Here is a 20111-nt window from a genome sequence, read left to right as displayed (position 1 = left end):
CTGTTCAAAGCACACAGCAGAGCAGCTAACTCTTGGCTACAGCACTTGAGGGCAATTTTGCAACAAATGTTCCGTTCAAACTAGGTTATGATGAAAAACACAGTCCAAACCAAACCAAACGAGTAGAAAAATTCCAAGCAAAACAAGTAGATAAAATGTTCTTGGAATGCACACAGAGTATAGGGTACCAGGATAAAAGTTCTCATTTTGGTTTTATTTATATTGAGAAAAAGAATTTTGCATGGTTACAGGACATGCATAATAGATGTTAGAGAAAATACAGAACTTTGTGTAGGTAATTAATGATCTTATCATGATTCAATTCTTTTTTTTCTCCATGGGAACAGTTCTGAAGAACTTAAAATGATCGTTTTACAATCCTTTAAAAACATATTGCTGTCCAAGTCAGGATCATTTAAAATCTCAAAGTGGATTCACTGCTTGGTGATAAACTTCCATTCCGAGTCCAACAAGGGCCTTCAGATAGTGATAGAGAGAGGCTGGATCTGCCTTAAAGGGAATGGAAATATGAGCTGATAATGGACTTGGAAATGGAAAAGAAACAGAAAAACCAGTGAGAGATTCCAGCCTCACTGTACTGTTGAGGAGGGATTATGCAGGTCCAGCTGGGATTAATAAATAAATCCAGATGACGTTTATCCTTCTGCCCATCCTCCAGCTCACTCTGTTCAGTCCTGCCGTCCTCTCAGGTGAAATAAATGTGGACAGCAAGAACACACAAGGCCTGGCAGAGGTCTGCAGGGAGCACCTCACCAACAGGACAACAGGGCCCTGCAGCACACTGCAGCCGATCTCCACCTCACCCACTGGGGCGTTGCAAGAGCACCCTGTGCCACAGGTGAATGAAATGACAAAACCCCATTAGAAAAATAGAGATTGCAATGAAGCACAGGCATGTGAACGACAGGACCATCAATGTAGCGGAAGCCAGGTCTCACACCTTTTGCGCAAGTTAAAAGAATTGCATCGGGCGAGGTGTGCATGCTCAGATAAGAGGAAAACGTTATGACCAGCGTTAATTTAATCCTTTACTTAACCACAAAGGTGAACGAAGAACAAATGCCCATTTACAACACTGACCTGGAAGCTAACCCTTTTATACAGCAAGGTGTTTACTGCAGGAACTTGAGCTCACAACCCTCCAGCGGACTGCCCTCTCCTCCAGACAGCGGCACAGGCCCAGACTGTTCACACACCAGTCACTCCGTTACGGAGCTGAAGATGCGGATGGGTGCAGTCCTAAGGCTGGGGGAGATTGTCATCTCGCCTTGCCAGCGGAACTGGAGCTTGTGGCAAAAGAGGCAACACTTTCCTTAGACCTCGGTGACGAGAGTTCGATTCCCCGTCACACCTGTTCCAATATCAAAGGACAGTTATGCTGTGGGTCACAACTACAGCTCCCTCCGATTGTGTGTGTGGAAATATAGATTTAAAAGACAGGTAGGTAAAATGGTCTCCATAAAGAAAAAAAAATTATATTATTAACAGTTAAGTTTAGCAGTTCAGCTCCAAAATGCAGCTTATTAGTGATGACAAAGGAATACAGATATAATAATAACTTATGATGCCTAAATTATTTAACCTGGGTCTCTGTAGATGCAATGGCCTGATTTCAAGACAAACCCTTAAATATTTTTTTTCTTCTTCTGTATTGCTTTCACACTAAGGAAACACTTTTTACATGACCTACAGAATACCCAGTGATTTTTCTATTTTCATCTCCATCTGGAACCAATCGTCAATCACTTTGGTTCGCTGCTGCAGTTGTAGATAAGAACAGAAGGAACATAACAAACGAGAGGGGGCTACTTGGCGAATCATCTGGCCGTTAGTAATGTCAGCAGGTAAAGGATCCAAGGAGCTCATCCAGCTCTTTCTGGAAAGAAGCCAGGGTATCAGTTTCGGTCACAAGGCTGGTCATCTTCTTCCAGTCCAAACAACCTTTATTGTAATAAAGTGCCTTATATTCTCGGTTTTAAACACCCTTCTCTTTAATACAAGCATGGTGAAATAAACAAGTGCCCCTTAAGGTGCACAGTCTGGACATCTGTGATTTTGGCACAACCAAAACAGTGACACTCCCAACTCAACAACGACAATCAAAGTGATTTTCATAACATCTCTTGGCCTGTAAAGGAGGACTGTACACCTCTGATTTTCTGGATTCAGACATGTCTACAAACTAAGTGGCCCACAGTAAAGTATGGCTCTGCGACTCTCACTGGAATCAGCTTTACTTCAGATCCTATCAAGTACAGTCAACCATTTCTGCCGACATGGACAACCAAGACAGATTGTCCTCCAGGATTTACACCCCACCCAAAGGAATGATCCCCTTCAATTAACAGAATAATACTGTTCCACACAAAGTTCATTGGGTTGAACAGTGGACATCTGGCACACCTGGATATACTGTATAGCAGCATATAAGTGAACTTCTGACTCTTCGTTGATGCCAGATGTTTGAGCTGATTCCTGACAGCTCATGATCTGAAGGGATGTCAGGCCTGTACTGGACAAAGCATTGTTAAGGGCGGTCCTAGGTGTGTTTCCCATCCACAGATCTTGCAATTACCCTGGAACCCCAATTACCCAATCAGCCCCCATGGTACACAGGCCTGTAGCATATGGGAGACATATTCAGGCAGCTTGTCAAGAATCTAAGAGCAACAGCGAAGGACTCGCCCATTTCTCAGGCTATTGTCTACCTTAAACTTGACTGTCCTGCTGTGAATCAGTCAATATTGACACTTTGTAATTCGTGAAACAGGTGCTTTTTAATGCCAAGTACAACAAAGTGTGTGCATACTACACCCTTTCCAGCAGAGCAGGTCTGAGAACGTGCTGACGTAAGCAGCTCTCAGTTTTGGCTGTATGCTCACACACATCTTACCGATGATGAATGCAGTATCAACAGCCTTAATGAAAACGCCTTTGACTGCATGTATCAGGAACTGCTTGGGACGTATTGGCATCCTTTTCAGCCAAAGACCCAACCCTGCTGCAATACACTTTAGACCTCTCTTACTTACTACTTCATTTGAAGCTCAGCGGTTTTCTTTCCTCGCCACAGCGGTCACACAATTTTCCCCACACTCCGAACGTTTTAAGCAAGATTTCAGATGCTCGGTCACGGCCAGACCTTCTATCCATCAGGACGCCGCGCTGTACCGCTCAACAAACACCAGCTTGGGGAAAAAAAAACAGCACACTTACTGCAACGGTGGCTCTGAGCCCCTTAAATCCCTTTCTTTGGCTCGGAGGGCAAGATGTGCACACTCCAAGAAGCACAGAACATTCTGCTGGCCTCGATAAAACTTGACAGGGAAAACCGAAGAGCAGCCTTGCCAAACATGGGAAAGCCGTGATCCGTCACACGTGGAGCTCATTGTCAGAAACTGCCCTCGACTAATAGACAACACTGTGGGAGGCAAACACTGCTAGAAACTGCAGACGCGCATGCAACTACGAACATCCACTTCGGTTCCAGATGTTTGATGTGCAATATTAAGCACGATGCGTACTCTATAGGTACTATTCCACTGGTACCACTAGTAAAGGGATGCATGATGAAACACTCAGCACGAGGGGGTCAGAGCACCTGCTTCCAGCTGAACAACACGGTCCCCTGCAGCACAGAGCGGCGGCCTGATCAGCATACAGAGCAGCCTGCACAGGGCCTGCTTCAGCTCAGCCTGCACTCCTAACACCAGGCGCAGAGTCCAGATGGGAAAATCACAGCACGGGCCACAACAACAACACCCCTGTTGTGTCCTTTCCAGCACTCTGAGGTCCTTCGCCACGACAGACCGTAGCCCGAGTGACAGATTAACCAGACGCACAGAAAGCCAAGTGGCACCCAATGTGCACGCCTACGCTTGGTTCCTTAATGGTGACAAGGCCGATTTGCACTTTTCCTTCCTTTCTGGCTTGCTCGCTTTAAAGCCTCCCGTTTCCGATAAAAAACATTCATAGAAATAATCAAGGTCGGAACTCTCTGCATTTATGAACTGTCGATAAGTGAAACAAATTACACAGCCGCTGCAGTCTAGACTCACTGGACCTACACTTCTGATTTTATAAGAGTGTCACAGACGTATATGTTAGAAATCCAAAAAACGGAGTCTTGCGAACAGCAGGTCGATGTCATGACCCACGTGAACTCCTGCGCTGACGGTCTGCTCGGAACTGTGATTCCGGACGGAGAGAGGAGCCGGGGGGGGGGGGGGCCTCGGACAGACGCAAACACGGCCGCGCTCCGCGGGCACGGAGAACACACCGGCTCGGGCCCCCCGTGCTCCGGCCCGCAGATCCGAAGGGACACAGACAGCGGGAGGAGCCTGTGGTGCCAATAATCACGGCTCAGCACACACAGAGCCGCTGGGCCTCCCTGCAATTCCCCCTGCACGCTGGAGCATGGACCTGCACCAGCCCGAGGTCCCATTCCCGTCTTTGCAGAAAGCCTGTCTTTGCTTCATCATAATATAGCAGCTGTGAAGGCTACAGTGTTCTGGGGCTGCCGGGTGTCATAATTAGCAGATCTTTTGCTTAGGAAAAAAAGAGGCAGCTCAAAATATGACATTGCATCACATGACACAACGGGGTGAGCCTGGGTTTCTCAACCCTGATACTGTACGAGCAGATCACATAATTACCAAGGATTCTTGAACAATAAACTGAACTAATTTGTAAATCAGGTGTTTTGTTAACAGCTCTCTCCCCCCACTTCTCAGTTCAGGAAATCCCAGCTTTAGCTGCAATGCTGCCAAGACACTGAGCCAGCCGAAAGCGCCGTGGTCTGTCGTCCTCTCGTTTCATAAACTGTTCCCATTCCTCCACCTACCAAAACAACCCTTCCCAAACAACGAACAACGCACTGAGAGTGGCAGATGTCACCAGGTGTCAAAGCTCACAATAAGCAGTAGGGCTTTGGACTTGCAGCTAGGAGGTTGCGGGTTCAAATCTTGTTTAGGGCACTGCTGCTGTATCCGTAAGCAAGGAACTACACACAGTAAAATACCGGCATTATAAAGGAGCACAAATCAATTGTCTGACGCTTTTATACTATAACAAACCCAAGAGAATAACCTTGCAGAGAAGAAAATTTGTTAAAACAGATCTTTGCAGTCTAAAGGTTTGACTGACCTCAGTCATGTAGATAACCAGGCTGCATCAGAGCATCACCCTGAATTTAGAAACACCGGCCTACAGGGATAAAACTGTGATCTTTTATTAACCAATACCATCACTTTGAACGTTCTGTTCTTCTCAGTTTTCTTATGACATTGCAAATGATAGTCCTAGTAACTTGGTCCTCCCCTGTCTGTGTCTGTTTTCCTAGAAGACTACACCACCCATTAAGCTCCAGCTGTAACGTACACAGTAAAGGCACACGAAAGGTCAAACAGCGCTCCCTGTTTAAAAGATGGGTGCAGGACTTTATATACCTACTGTAATTAACAGCATTCCAATCCCTCCCTGAACTACTCAGTCCCCACAGACACACCGCAGATGCCTCCTGTTTCTACCAAACACTGGAGCTGGTGCCCCCCGGGGGTCCCCGAGAGCCCGTTTGCACACCGCTGAAGTTGCTCTGCCCCTCCTCCGTGCACACACGCTCGTGGTGCCGTTTGAATCCGGGAAGCGAACAGGTCCAAAAGGCACCGGGGCAAAAAGACGGGCCTGATGTTTTTTGTTTTGTCCTATACATTTATATTTATATTGTGCAATACGACTTTTTTGTGTACTGTTCTGTTCTTTGCGTGTTCTGGACTGTGAGAAACTCTTCGTAGTGCACTTCTCACTGTACTGATTGTATTGTATTATTATTATTGTATCATTCGTTACACTGTTGCTGTGTTGTCTGTGTTAAGCTGCTGTTGCACTGCAATTTCCCTCACGGGATCAATAAAGTATCTATCTATACTCTTGGTGAAACGGACGAACAATAAAATCCGAAGTCTTTCTGTCCGGCAGGGAGAACGGAACTCAACATGCCAATACAGCCCTCAGGTGGGCACGGATTATACCCTTTCGCGTGCGACGCCAGCAGAAGGAGGAACGAGCGTCACCCGTACGCACGCCGCGGCGCGCTGGGTCCACCGCGACCTCAAAGACCGACATCCGCCAGGGCTCAGCACAGGCCCGGAGAGCAACAAGCTGCGATGTTCTTTCACAGAACGGGGGGGCTCGGAAAACACAGAGGCACAAGAGAGAGGTGACAAAGGAGAAGCGCTCTACGGCCCATCGTGCCCGTTCAGTAATTAGCAGTTAATTGATCCCCACATCTCATTCGGGAGTTAATTGGTCTGGGTAGCTTGTTCCACGCTCCCACAACCGTCAGGGTAAAGAAGCGGCTCCCGTTCTCGGTTTTGAGGACTGGAGAGATCTGCGTCAGGTCCCCCAACATGCAGGGGGAAATCAGAGATTCACGTTCTATTCTTCAAGGAGGGAAAAGTGAGGTACGCGGCAGCCGATCACTGGACAGACTGGGAGCTCGGAGGGTATCAGGGCACCTGTAAGGGGTGTTTAGGCAAGGGCAGCCAAGGACACGCTTTCACATTCTGCTGAAAATGAATGATTGTTTAGAAACGATACTAGTTTCAGGAACCTTGGTTTCAAGGGGAAAAAAAGACACTAGCCTTGCCTCATCCAGACATTTCGGAAATCCATAAAAACACTGGTTCTCAAACATGTAACACATCAAATTAAGTATAAAGGCGTCACCCTATTTAGCGATACATACCCCCGACACTACGAGATTTAAAATGTATAAAACTGGTATGCTCCTGCGTTTTCAATCCGCAGCCAGCGGACAATCTGCGATCCCACACGAAGAGCTTCACGCTGACCGTGTTGAACAGCTCAGCCGGCTGCAGACTCGGATCTTGATCACAGCGAGCGCATCCACACAGCCGAACCTTCACCAGCAGCTCCGGTCGGGCTGGGCCCCCGCGGCGCAGCGGCGGAGAGGCGAAGACCGAGAATGTGTATATTTGCTTAGCGCGTTTTACAGGTAGATTGCGTTCTTGTTGTCGGGACTGCTAAACTGTCGTATACTGTCACACACATAACACGGGGTCTTTCCTTCCAGACGTACTAAACTAACTACAGCTCCTGGGTGTTCGAACTCGGAGCGGCTGTAGCTCAGGGGAGCAGCGCTCCTGACCCTGACCTTCAACAGCTCGGAGGTGTGAAGTTTTGCCCACTTCTCCTGCCCTCCCAGACAGGGAAGTGCACGTTTCAGACAGCTGGCGTCACATATTCTGCAGCTACGCGGAAAAAAAAAATCTTTCACCATTAAGGCACCGTGCTTGATTTTGCATTTTAATATCAAGTTCAAACTGGCTGTCGAACTTCTAATCGCAATCGCCGCGAAGTCAAACAAAAACAAAAAAAAAGGCACACCTCGAAAATCTAGACAGCGCTTTCGTAACCTGACTAGCCCGCAGAACTGCACGTTTAAAACTGGACTGCGATTCAGTCAAACGTAAATGTTAAGCTCGAGTCGGACTACTTGCAAAACAACAAAAAACTGCGCTCACAAAGCCAGCTGCACGTCGTCTTCCACACGTTTGCTTGCCCGTTGGGAAACAAACCGACATCGCCTGCTTACACGGTGCTCTCGAGTCCTGTTTCAATGCCACGGTGCCCAACCGCATGATGATGATGTTGTTGTTTGAACCTTTCACTTGGTTCTGGAAAGTTTTCTTCCCGGATTTCCTGAAACTTGTATCGCACTGCATTCGAACTGTTTCCTCGTTCGAATACGTGGCCTGTCCTTCGCCGACAAAAAGACACGTCTTGAGCCCTGCACAGCCCTGCACAGCCTCGCCGCGCATCTGAGCGCAGCCTCCGCCCGGACACCACCCGCACAGCCGCACGGGGCAACCGGGGTGCGGGTGGCGGGGTCGAGTCGGTGGAACAGAAGTCGCAAGAAGCGCCTTCCGAGCGGCGGGCAGCCTCCGAGAAGCCGCCGGAGCCCGCATTCACAAGGCGAGGGGGAGCAGGCAGCCTCCGCCGGCTCCGGCTCCGGCTCGGAGCCCGCAAGGAGCTCAGAGCGGCAGGGCAGCACGGCCAGGGAGTGAGACAAGCACGGCTTCTCACCTGGGCAGCGGGCAGACCCGCCGCTCTCTCCGCGATCTCCGGCGAGCTCTCCAACACCCGGTCCCGGTACAGGGACCACAAGCCCACGTTCGGCAGGAACAGCAGAGCCGCCAACAGCAGCCCGGCGAACTTCAGCAATCTCTTCTCCTTCCGTCTCATCTTCTCTTCCAGCTCCTGGGTGGGGGGGAGGGCGACGGGCTCCGACGGCGCTCCTGCGGACTCGGTCCAGGTACAGACAACTTTCTCTCCGAGGCACAGCTGATCTATCTGCGGGCACTTCCGCTAGGGGGAGCGAACCACTGTCCGCGCCGGGGGAGTTCCAGGGTAACCCTGCCTCCCCGGCGGGGACGGCAAAACGCACATTGCCGATTTTAATCCACCCCCCCCCCTCCCTCCCACCACGGGGGCTCCTCTTGTCGGTTGTGCGTCGCAGTGCCACAGCGCGACGGGCTGGGGCCGCGTTGCCGCCGGGACCCGCGGCAGGGCGACGCCGCGCTCCTGGAAGAGCCCCCTTCAGACGCGCCGCCGAATGGAACCGGTCGCCTTTGACAAAGTTGCTCGCTCGCGGTTACAGGTTACCGCCGGGCGCCCGTGCTCGACACCGGCGTGGAGCTCGGCGCACGCGTGGCGTGGCGTGTTCTCGGAGGTGTTTACACGCCGTGTCCGGGGCTAGTCTTGGCTAAAACACCCTGTACTTCTTGCTGTTCTACACCAGGTTTGACATGCTATGATAGAAAAGGGGGAAAACGCTAGCGATTGACGCAAGGTTCAAGGATAAAAATGTACTGTGTTACAAAAAATACTTCAGTATGTATACATGGTGAATTAAGGTGAACGCATTTTCCCGAATAAACTATTATTATTATTTTTTATTATTATGTAACGTATGGCCAGTAGAACTAAATAAACCTTTCCTGTACTTTTTAGTTCCTCTGAGTAAAGACCTCCCCTGCCGGAGAAAAAACACCCAACAATAACATTCAGCTAAAACAACAACTGACCTCTGTCTGGGGACAGAGGGGTTCAAAGTGTAGGTCAGATAAATTTCACGGTGTTGGTTAATGTGGCCTCCTGGGGAGTTCAATCTCGCCCACAGCATGATTACATTCTTATACAAGTCGCTTTTCGCGTCCTGGGTTTCCTGATTACAGCTCAGCGGCAGAGTTCAAGAACATTTCCAGCGCTGCTCCACAAGGTGTCGCTTGTTCAGTGCTTGGGGGATGCACAATTTCATATTTTTAAAATACTTTTTGTTATCGAATAAATGTAAAACTATTGTAATATTCGTATTAAATTGTGTTTTTAAAGTAGCTTCTCAATGTAACGTTACTCGACGGCCATCAATTTAGATACATGCGCAGTAGAATACATATAACATAAATCTAGAAGATATAATCAATGTAAAAATGTTTACATATTCCTTCCTGTCCCAGTAAATATTTTGCAATATAATAAAGAGTAACAAGTAAAGGTTTATTCCCTGCTGAAAAGAGAAGAAAAGAAACAGAACGTTTCGGCTGTGGGTGTTTATAATACGGAGTAGGTGTGTGTGTGTACACAGGTGTACACTCACTGGATTAAATATGAGAACTTCAGTCAAATGAATATTGAGTTTCAGGAGCACGAGACAGGCATCTCTCCTCTCCCCAGTCCAGAAAATCCCCGGATTTCAATCCGACTGGATGCTGGTAGAAGCAGAGCGGCTCAATCCCACTGTACATCACCCTCATCCTCGCCTCGGAGGAAGGCCAGCGTGCTCCTGGGACTCACAGGGGTCGAGCAAGTTATTGAGTGGGGTTCCTAATATTTTGGCCAGTGTGCATGGTTTTGCACAGAAGTATACAAGTATACACAGCAGCTGTTACAGCGTTTATATACTGTATATGCACTTTGCAAGAAATACACTGCAGGGCTGTGGTGTCATTTTTAAGACCATGTAGTTGCTATGAACGCTGGCCATGAATGTTAATTAGCCCTGGCTGTTTCACTGTGCTGGGGATTTGTATTTATAAAGTACTGCAAAGTACTTGAAAATAAACGCCTGATCCCTGTTAATTTTTTTCTACCTGCACAATAATAGCTTTCATCCCTCGTTCCTTTGTCATGCCCAGGATTTTAGCTGTGCTTTCAGAAAAAGCTTGTGATGTGGATGGACTCTGTGCACTGGGTGTACTGAAGTATAAATATTAGTGCGGTTTTAAGGTCAGGCTCGGTTGGGACTCCTATACTTACATGTTCTCCAATGTACTTGCAGGGTGGCACTGTTGGTTAGTGGGGCGGACTATGATAAGCCTTGTTTGATAATGGCAGTGCCTGTGTGTTTTGTACTGTACCTACCACTCAGACATTCACACCCCTCCATTGAACAAAGTGCCAGCTGAAGCACTGGCTGCAAATCTCAGCACAGGCGAACACCATTTATGCAGCATTTCTGTATCCTGCCAAAGCTACAAGAAGAAACGAGATAACCAGAAACCCTTTTAAAACGTCTTGAAACAAATGATATCTTAATGGTATCAAATTATTCTGCCATGCTCGGCTTCTGCACGCCTGCAATTAACTGCTCCATTTCTTGCGGAGATCAGCCTGGCTTCAATTCTCCAGAGGGGCTTCGCTGTAATACCCAGTGACTTGTGTCTGGCACACTTTGTGTTTAAACCCTGCACCCGAGGCCTCGTGACTTCACAGATCCTTCAGTTACAGCTAACAGGCATTTCCTTCATAAAACACCGCCGACTCCGAGTCTCAGTGTCCCAGTGCACACGGACAAAACAGTGAGTTTAATGTGATCATGAATTTGATTGTTTACACAGGGTGTTCTTCTACTTCATATCCCTTTACTGAATTGCTGAAACAGTGGCTCTGAAGAGTTTGCCCCCCTCCTTTCCTGTGGGCTTGAGGAAGTGTTTCACGGCCATGAGCACAAGAAGATGAGACAGCTGACAAATGAGAGAGGAGGCTGTGTGGCCCATCTAGCTCATTAGGTTGCTAGCTCGTTAGGTTGCTAGCTCGTTAGGTTACTAGCACGTAATTGATACAGGGATCCTTTCAAAGAAACAACAAGAACGAAAGAATCCAACAGGAATGGTCAACTTGTTCCAGAACCCCACAACCCTTTGTGTAAAGCAGTAAAGCCCTCTGTTCTGAATTGTGAATGCTCAACCTGCAGTTTTCACACGTGTCCTCTGGCTGGTGTTTCACTGCTGACTGTGAAGAAGCCCATTGGGTTGACTCTGCTACTCCGATAGTCATTCTTCATTTCTCTCTAGTTGAACACCATTTGACAGTACCCACTGTGGACCAAAAAAGAATCTGACATCTTTTCTTTTTTGCTTTTCACGTTTATTCTTGTACTGCAATCTGTCAGCTCACTGTAATAATGCCTGTGTATTGTTTTGTAATGGATATGCATTACAATGAGTCCTAAAATTTCCATTAGACATGTCAGCTTTGTATAGCACTTAGCGTGTCTGCAGTTCCACAGTTCACTAACTTGAGTGTCAACTGCCTTGGACCGAGGTGTCAGAATAGTGATTAAGTCATAATGCCCTAGTTGTGCATTGCCTTCCTCAATCCTTTGTTTGCTACAGTACATTGTCTCTGTTTTCATGGTTGCTGTGATGCTCCGTCTGACTACGCTTTTGTTTTCTTGCATAGAATCTGTCTTGTGTACCTCGTAGACCACATCTCAAGTGAGCAAGGTGCTGCACTATTGTCTACATCAGCTTCATGTCCCAAGCACGCCTTTCACTGTTTAGCTCTCACAGTTGCCTCCAGAATAATCTGCAAAAAAGCTACCGTAGCTTAGTGAGCCCAGGTCTGTGGCCACGTCCCTGGAGTTTTCCCCAGGAGGACCTGATATAGATCAGTGCTGATCTATGTACAGTAAAAACAGAGTCTGGCAGGAATAAGCTATGCTAAAGATGATCACAGTCCTTTCCTGTCCCCTCCACATGACCCGCCTCCCCTGGTCTTCTTCATATGAGCTGGTTTTGACTGAGACCGACATGCAGCTTATTGAGTATCAGCGTAACACTTGAGGAATTCTGAGGGCACGTCACTGTTTTGTATGTGATGCAGCTGAGGTCTGATGAACTTTTTTTTGGGGGGCTGATGCTTGTATCCAAAGTGACTGACATTGGTGCCCGTTTCTGGGGCTGGTATTTTACTGGAGCAACCTGAGTGAAGGGCCTGGATCTGGGGAGAAACAGCAGAACTCTGCCCCCACGATTTCCACCACCACCCTGTAGTTATCCAGAGTTTTGACCACAACTATGTCGAGGTTATGAATCAGTCTCTTGATTTACTGTAGATGCTCATAATATTTCATGTTCATTTTCAATTTTTCACTAGTGATCCCTCACCTTTTTTTTTTACACTGGTGCTTATCGAGAAATAAGAGCTCTCCACCATAGCACAACCACCAAACTCCCGTCTGACAGTCTTTTCCGTTTGAACATACCTGTTCTGCATTTTTTACCAGATGGAGTTAGGGAAGTGCTGTCAGTATCTTTGAAGGAAGCTGGGTTTTCCAAGCTGTTTTCACTGTTGTCATTGTTATTTGACACAGGCTGCAGATCAGATGCTGATGTTCTCTATATCTCTATATCTCTGGATATAGAGAGAGGGGGAGTCGTTTGGAAATATAGAAGTGTTCTGTAAGCACCTTCTCCAGGCATCTGACATTTAAATTTGTCTTACCCGTGGACCGCGTATACTGTGCTCCTGAGCGCTAAGAAGAAGTGACTGAGCAGGACAGGGATGAGTAGAAGTCATTTCCTCGCTGAAAATGAGAAAGAAAAACAACATTTAGGCTGTGAAATCTCTTCAGGTGTCAGAAGACTTTAAGACACCTGAAATGATTCCACGTAAAAATCGCTACAGCTGTAGCGGAATTCGCATATACTAGTGGTGGATTCAAACAATGAAGGGCAAAAAAAAAAACCCAGCGATTTTTACGTGGAACCGTTTCAGGAAACACGGCTTGTGCTCACCTACAGTATTATCACCCGCTAAAGCGCACGTTAGAAATAGTATACAATCTCAAATTACAGCTGTAGACATGAATCCCGGTTTAACGATATATCTACGACGGCCAGCCGGCCAGGTGGTAAAGAGCTGCTTTTTAACTCAAGTGTAGGCTGAGGAAGTGATGAAAGTGACGCGCCTGGTGGTGCTAAACACGGGAAGGCAAAGCCGTTTGGCAGACAGCTCTGCCACCCCTCGTCTTTGGGGGGCCATTTCCTATTTTATTTTGGAAAGGAATTAGCCTCCGCCTTCTGAATTAATCCATTTGCAGCTGCAGCGACAAAGGAGGGAAACGAGACCGTCAGATTGATTGTTTTCCGAATGAGAGTGAAAAATACGAGAGAGCTAGCCATCAGCCCAACAGAATAAACGAGAAACAAAGCGGACATCTGGTGCGTTTTGCGTCTTTTGTCACAATTATATTTTGAACAAACGGAGATAAAGTTGTTAGAGTTCTCACATTGTCATGTAAATCCAAATTATCGCTTCCGGCAACGAACATAGTGTAAGTGTTTCTCCAATTCCCAGCCCATCCTCGGCAGTAAGATGATGTCTGGGATTTGATGTGGCAGAGTGCGAACTAGATATCGGAGAAATAGGGTACGTGCTTCCTGTATTATTTATACACATGCATTCATGAATATACATTGCAAATAAAAACAGTTTGGCGTCGTGAGATGGGGCTCTTTGGAGAATGTGCGTCAACACGCTACATTCTGGAACTAAACGCACACAAAAAAACTACTGGCGTCTAATCCAGTTCTTTGAAAGAACTTGATAGCTTTAATATTCTATGCTCTTGTGTGCATCTTTGTGTGCCGAAACTATTTTTTTTATCCGATTTCGAGATTTCAAAGCGGCGCTTGAAGATGTTTTGCATCAAGAACTATTTCCCAATTACAGACTCCGGACTCCGTGCGAACTTTATGTGCAGATTTCTAATTGTAAACTTGTAGTGTTAAAATCCGAATCAAATCCAAATATATACATATATGCATTCCCTGTTCCAGTTTAGATGACACAGAGTGTATTTTCATAGACTGTGTCCATTATAATAGATTACAACAGAAGTTAAAAGAGAAAAGTCGAAACGTTCAGCAAGCGTATACATATATGTACATTTTTCTCATATACTAGTATGTTTTTGGACTGAAAAAAAAAACGTTGTTCATGATTTAACTCCTGCTGCATGTGTTTGCACTGACTCCAAAGCTGCTCCAAAACTAAAGCACAGCAGCACACATGAGGTGAAACCGGGGTTTCTTGCTTCCTGGCACTGCCTAGATGATAAAGGGGGTTTGGAATGATTTTCTTGATTTGGGGGTATAGAACAAGGGCCACGTCTTGTTTGTGACCAGTATTAGGTTCTGACTGAGTATGTTCTTCAAAGCTTTTTTAATGCCTGACACTGATCTGCACTCAAATTGCACTCTTCCCAGATCTCATGTCGTCTAAGCCCTCCTGAATTGCTTAACTGCTGAGACTGTACTTGCAGCTCTTCCAGCTTCTGAATCAACTGCAAAGTTGATACGTTTACAAAGTATACCAGAGTCTAAATGATTGATCTAAATTAGGGAAAGCAGGGCTCACACTGTGGAACTAATGATCTCATTCCAGCCGGAGGAAACTCCTGTTATCTCCTTCATTCACATTAACTAAGTCATTGTGCACGTGCCATGTGATACATCTGATTCCTGGAGCATTCAGTGTGACGATCTGCTCTTCAAGTGGAACATGAAAATCCAGATCTATTAAGTCATAGGCCTGAAAATTCTCCACTGGTGTAGTTTCCCATATGTACAAATTTCCCCTAAATCAAGTTTTTAATTTAGATGCAATTCTTTTTTGTTTTTTAATATTTTTTACCATAACTCTACAGATAACATGGTGTAATTTGCTGGCTTGTTTATTTCCTTCCTTGATGAATGGGTATTTCATTCAGCTTTTCCAATCAGTTGGCACAGCCTCCGCACAACAGAAAAATTACAATTCTTCAATTCCCAACAGCATTCAACATCTCTGAAACTGTGAAATGCATCAAAGGATTTAGTAAAAAAAAAATCATCTTATCAGGTCAGTAACTTTATTGGAGTTTTATCTACCAGCTGGTCTCCTGAGGGGCTTGACATCTGAAATATACAGTATAGAGATATTGGTTTTGGGCTTATCTATTTGGTCCAAGCTTTTAGAAAAACAGAGAGCACTAAAAAGATTACTTTCACATGCTGCAGGTTTCCTGTGGAGGACGATGGAGGAACAGACTCCGGCTACAGCTGTTCTTCCCTGAGCGGCTCTCCTTGCGCAGGTTTATCCTGGTGTTCCCACACGGAGGCTCTCTGCCACCTGGCCTGCAAATGAAATGTGCAGGATCCCATCTGCAGCCAAGAAAACAATTTCAAAATCCTGCAGTGCTTCATCAGACGCTTTCATTAAAGATAACTTGAACACCATTTCTTCGTTGGTTGAATGAATGCTCACCCTCGGAACGTAACCTATTTGCTCACAACAGAAGGGCTGAATGAAGAAATGAACATTTTTCTAGTTTCATTTTAGCTGTGTTTCCTTTCATCCTGGGTTCTGTAGATATACTGCATATGCATTCATGCTGTCATATAAAGAGCCGTCTTAACAATGGTGTAGAATGGCACACATTAACATGCTATCAGGCGATTTGTCCCTGAGGAGCAGGCAGGATGATTTTGTAGAAGGCTGATGTTCATACTACAAGCGTTGGAATACTCTGATAAAATTAAGCAATGCTCTTTCTGGGAGAGGGGTTACATTTTCAAATGATGGGTGGGATAAATGTGTGTTAAGCAATGGTTCATTTGCCGTCTTTCAGAAAAGGAGACGACGGTGATGTGACTCGCATGTTTTGTGAAAGCTCTGTGCTGCAGCAGCTTAGCTGGACTCTTCTTGAAAATCCGTTGAGGTTCTGAATCCTGGCAAGGTGACCCCGGTCCCCGTGCTTGCGAACGAGGGGCACTAGAGCCCAGCTTTCTTCACTCCTCAGCGTCGCAGCGCTGCCTGTGTGCTCTGTGATCACCTGTTAGGTAACAGTGATTTCTGTACACTGAAGTCATCAGAAAGGTCTTAGACATTGGAGCCTCAGTGTGTGCATTTGTGTGCGATAACGCAACACCATTTTTCCATTCTAAGCACAGCATTTTAACACCTTTCTCTTTTCTATTTTTGAAATTTATGGCACTGTTTTCCTGCTTTCGGCATACAGACGGCATGTTGTGAATGAAGTGTAACAATGTGAATCATATCGCAGCCTCAGGTGTCTCAGCTACAGCTCATTTGTCACTGGTGTCAATTGTACAGTGTTATGAGATGTCAGCCCTTATCAACTAGAGCTATTTTCTGATTTACAGTCCTACCTCTGATGCTGGTTTTCTGTTCCAGTTTTACAGTAAATTTGGAAACTTTTTTTCTGGGAAAATCTGTACATGACAAAATGCAGAAAAGGATCTGATACCATCAGGAAAAGTAATTGAAAATAAGAACAAACAGGTAAAAAAGGATTTGCGTGGTATAACACCGGTTTTTGTTCTTCCCACTTTGGCTTTATGGCTTTGCATTTTCAGGGTTCTAGACATTAAGGGGACTGAAGTAAACGAATGTGTGCTGGGCTCTCACAAAAAATAAAATCAAGAAATTAAACTGATGCAAAATCAGCTTGAGCCCTGACTAAATCAAAGTGAAGTGTTGCATACTGGCAATTGTCAATTGTAAGCCTGACATTTAATAACACGTTCTCTTTAAGTAAAAGCAAGGAAACTGCTATCAACTGTGGTTGATTTAATTTAAGATACTCTGATGGATAGAAGTTTTTACTAAATCTTCAGCCACTTTACCAGATAAACATTTTCAGAGGGTATAGTAAGTTTTAGTTCAGTGATTGTTGAAACATTTTGGTCTGGAGATACTTTCTTCCTGATTTCTCGAAACTGTGAACACTGAAGAGTGCTAATCCATGTAGAAGCCTCTTAGATGTGTGAAAGAAATTCAATTTTTTTGTTTTTTATTTTATCTGATGGCTGGATTAATTGCTTTAAGAGCTGTCTCATCATTCCTTTTTAAGCACAACTGTGACATCCAATGGGCTTGTTAGTTCAAGAGACATAAGACCTAAAACAGAGACATAAAAACCGAGGTCCTGACTCTCTGAAGTCATTAAAAATCCCAGGGCATTTCTTGACAAGAGTAGGGGTGTTACCCCAGCATTCTGGCCATGCCTTTACCAAGCATGGCCTCCTAATAATCACCATCTCTGAATTGGCTTCATCACTCTGTTCTCCTCCCCACTAATAGCTGGTGTGTGGGGAGCATGCTGGTGCACTCTGACTGCTGTCACTTCATCCAGGTGGGGCTACACACTAGTGGGGGTGGAGGGGATCCCCATTACCTGTAAAGTGCTTTGAGTGGAGTGTCCAGAAAAGCGCTATAGAAGTGTAAGCAATTACTATTACTCAGTTGACCTTGATGCATAGAAGGTGATGTATTGCTAAACAGTGTATTTTATACATTTCACCTTTAACTCGCTTTCTGACACAGCTCAGGCAGTTTTACTGTAGAATAGTGAAACGATCTAATTGCTGTTCTGGAGGAAAGCTTCATACCCACAGAGTATGTGGGATCAACAGAGGTAATGGCTCTCAGAAAGCATCGCACAATCATATGTATATTAAAGTCAGCTTAGAGGTTGGAGATAATGGTGCGAACATTTTCTGGGCTTTGATGTGCTGTAAATTGCCTTTATTCCAGTGTCTCCCTTTGAATGGTTTATAAAGTGCTCATGAAGTACAGTAGCTGTATAAATGTAAATCCCATATGTTCACTGGATCATTAATTCATCCATAATTCATGAAATAATATGTTGGATAGATAGGATTCTGTTAGGTTCCTGCGGAGATACGCAGGTGATAGTCTGGAAAAGAAAATCTAAAATGGATGAAAAAGATAAAAAAGGGACTGCTATATGGTGGCAGTTCTATGAGGCTGAAGAAGGTGACTGGTGATGGAATTTTTTATCTAGTGTTTGCTCAGTGGAGTTGTTAACAACAGGTAGGATGAAAAAAGGACATTATGGATCAGGTCTCTTATTGCACACCACCAGGTGCATCAGGTGCTGTTGTGGTCAGTGTTGCAGAGCCTTCCGGTCCCAGGTTTGATTCCAGACTGTGGAGCCTTCCGTGTGGAGTGTGCACGTTCCCCTCATGTCCACGTGGGTTTTTTGCCGGGTGATTCTGTTCTTCCTCCGAATTCCCAAGGACGTGCTGAGCAGGTTAACTGGCGTCTCCGAATTTGTGATTGTGAGCATGCCCGCTGGTGGTCTGACCTCACGTCCAGAGGGTAGTCCTCCCTTGAGCCCTGCGATTCCAGGTTGGCTCTGAGCTGCCAAAGCTCTTACCAGGAACACATAGTGGATTAATGCCTGACTACAGACAGTGCATTACAATAGTAGAACACTCCAAAAGGAAAGATCTGTACTTCACTCACACATCAGCGATGTAGAATTCTCAGAAAATCATCACCCAAACCATCTGAAAGAGGCTCACATAAGGATAAAAATAGCACAAATAACTTTAAAGGCTGATTCAGGGATCACAGAAATGTGAGCATATACAGCACACTGCAAATCTAATTATGCAGATGCAATATCAAATATGAAATTGAACACACGTTTCATTATAATGCAGAAATAATGAAAACTCATAATGTTGAGAACATGCTTCTAAAGCTTGGAGTGCTAAAAAAAACGAGGTTCCAAGCTCTGGGGGGGGGTTTAAGTCTCCTGTCCTGTTGTATTAAAATAGCACCTTAATATGTCTAACAGGAAGACAAAAGGTGAGACTCAGAGAAAAAAAAATGATTCCCTAATTTGCAGCTCCAAATTTGTTCTTGAATCTAGTCATGATTTCACAGAATGTCAGTAGGTATGTGCAAAATCTCGCACATGATTAATTAGCCCTTGACATTGTGCCTAGTTGTAGACATAAGTTAATTGAAGGTGTGGTGATGAAGAACCGTCCCCAGTACTAACAAGGAAAACACGGGCAGGGGCACTGCCTCGTTTCCCACTGCTGGATGCCTGAAGGAGTTCAGTAAAACCAGACTTTTCTGTTGTGTCTGCATCCCTGAAGTGTGGCTAGGAGCAGCTGTAAGAGAAGCAGTGCGTGGCTCACTCTTCGGCCTGGTGATATAAGAATATGCAGGCTTGACACAGAGATAATTCATTTTCTGCACAATACTGGGCACAAAATGGAGTGGAAACTAACAAAGTAGCATCTGGTAGCTTGGTCTTGCACTAGACTACAGGGTCTGTAGTGCAAGACAGCCGTGTTGCACATTGGTATAGTATGTTCTTTATTGACACTGCTAGGACATTTTCGAATGTTTTTAATATGTCAGGGCTCTGTACTAAAACTAATACCATTTTCTAATGCATCCTTTTTCAGTAACTGGTTCATCCTCAAAAGGCTGTGGTGAATAGAAGACTCTCCTGGTAGCTACAGGCACAAGGCACAAACCGTATATAAGTTGCTTGGGAGCAACAGCCAAAAGAAAAAAAACCAAAATGAGCTGCATGTTATCTTGTTGGAAAAACTGTTATTAAATTCTTTAAAATGTGCATTGTACAGTGTGTCTGAAAATGATGCATTTCATTAATAAAGTATGCAGTAATATTAATAAATGTAAGGTTATATGAGATCATAAACATTGCAGTGTGTTGGCAGATAGGGAGTAGAAATGGACATAATCTCATATTTCCATGTTAAGAAGAGAAAAACATATTCAATAGATTTGTTTGGCACTCAATGTTTTAAATCATTGTAGCAATTTTAAATCTATTGTAAAGGGGAGATGCATACTGCTTATCTCTATTTAACTTTATCTCAGGATTTTGGAAGCAAACATTTATTACTGATGGAATTTCGTATTCTGTTTAT

At 45.2% G+C, this 20111-nt stretch overlaps 1 protein-coding gene across 1 annotated transcript in view; it reads right to left on the bottom strand.

The window, feature by feature from the left end:
• galnt10 (UDP-N-acetyl-alpha-D-galactosamine:polypeptide N-acetylgalactosaminyltransferase 10 (GalNAc-T10)) overlaps positions 1–8406 on the bottom strand; it is a 65989-nt gene extending 57583 nt beyond the window's left edge. The window contains exon 1 of the mRNA XM_088932943.1: positions 8128–8406. Coding sequence (XP_088789069.1) covers positions 8128–8286 — 159 coding nt within the window. The 5' untranslated portion in view covers positions 8287–8406. The remainder of the gene's footprint in view (positions 1–8127) is intronic.
• Between the last annotated feature and the right edge of the window lie 11705 nt (positions 8407–20111).

The sequence above is a fragment of the Atractosteus spatula genome, chromosome 14 (genome assembly GCF_055471065.1).
Source record: "Atractosteus spatula isolate fAtrSpa1 chromosome 14, fAtrSpa1.hap1, whole genome shotgun sequence".
In the NCBI taxonomy this organism is placed as follows: Eukaryota; Metazoa; Chordata; class Actinopteri; order Semionotiformes; family Lepisosteidae; genus Atractosteus; species Atractosteus spatula.
Note: the sequence above shows the minus strand (reverse complement) of the source record. Positions and strands in the feature narration are given on the sequence as shown.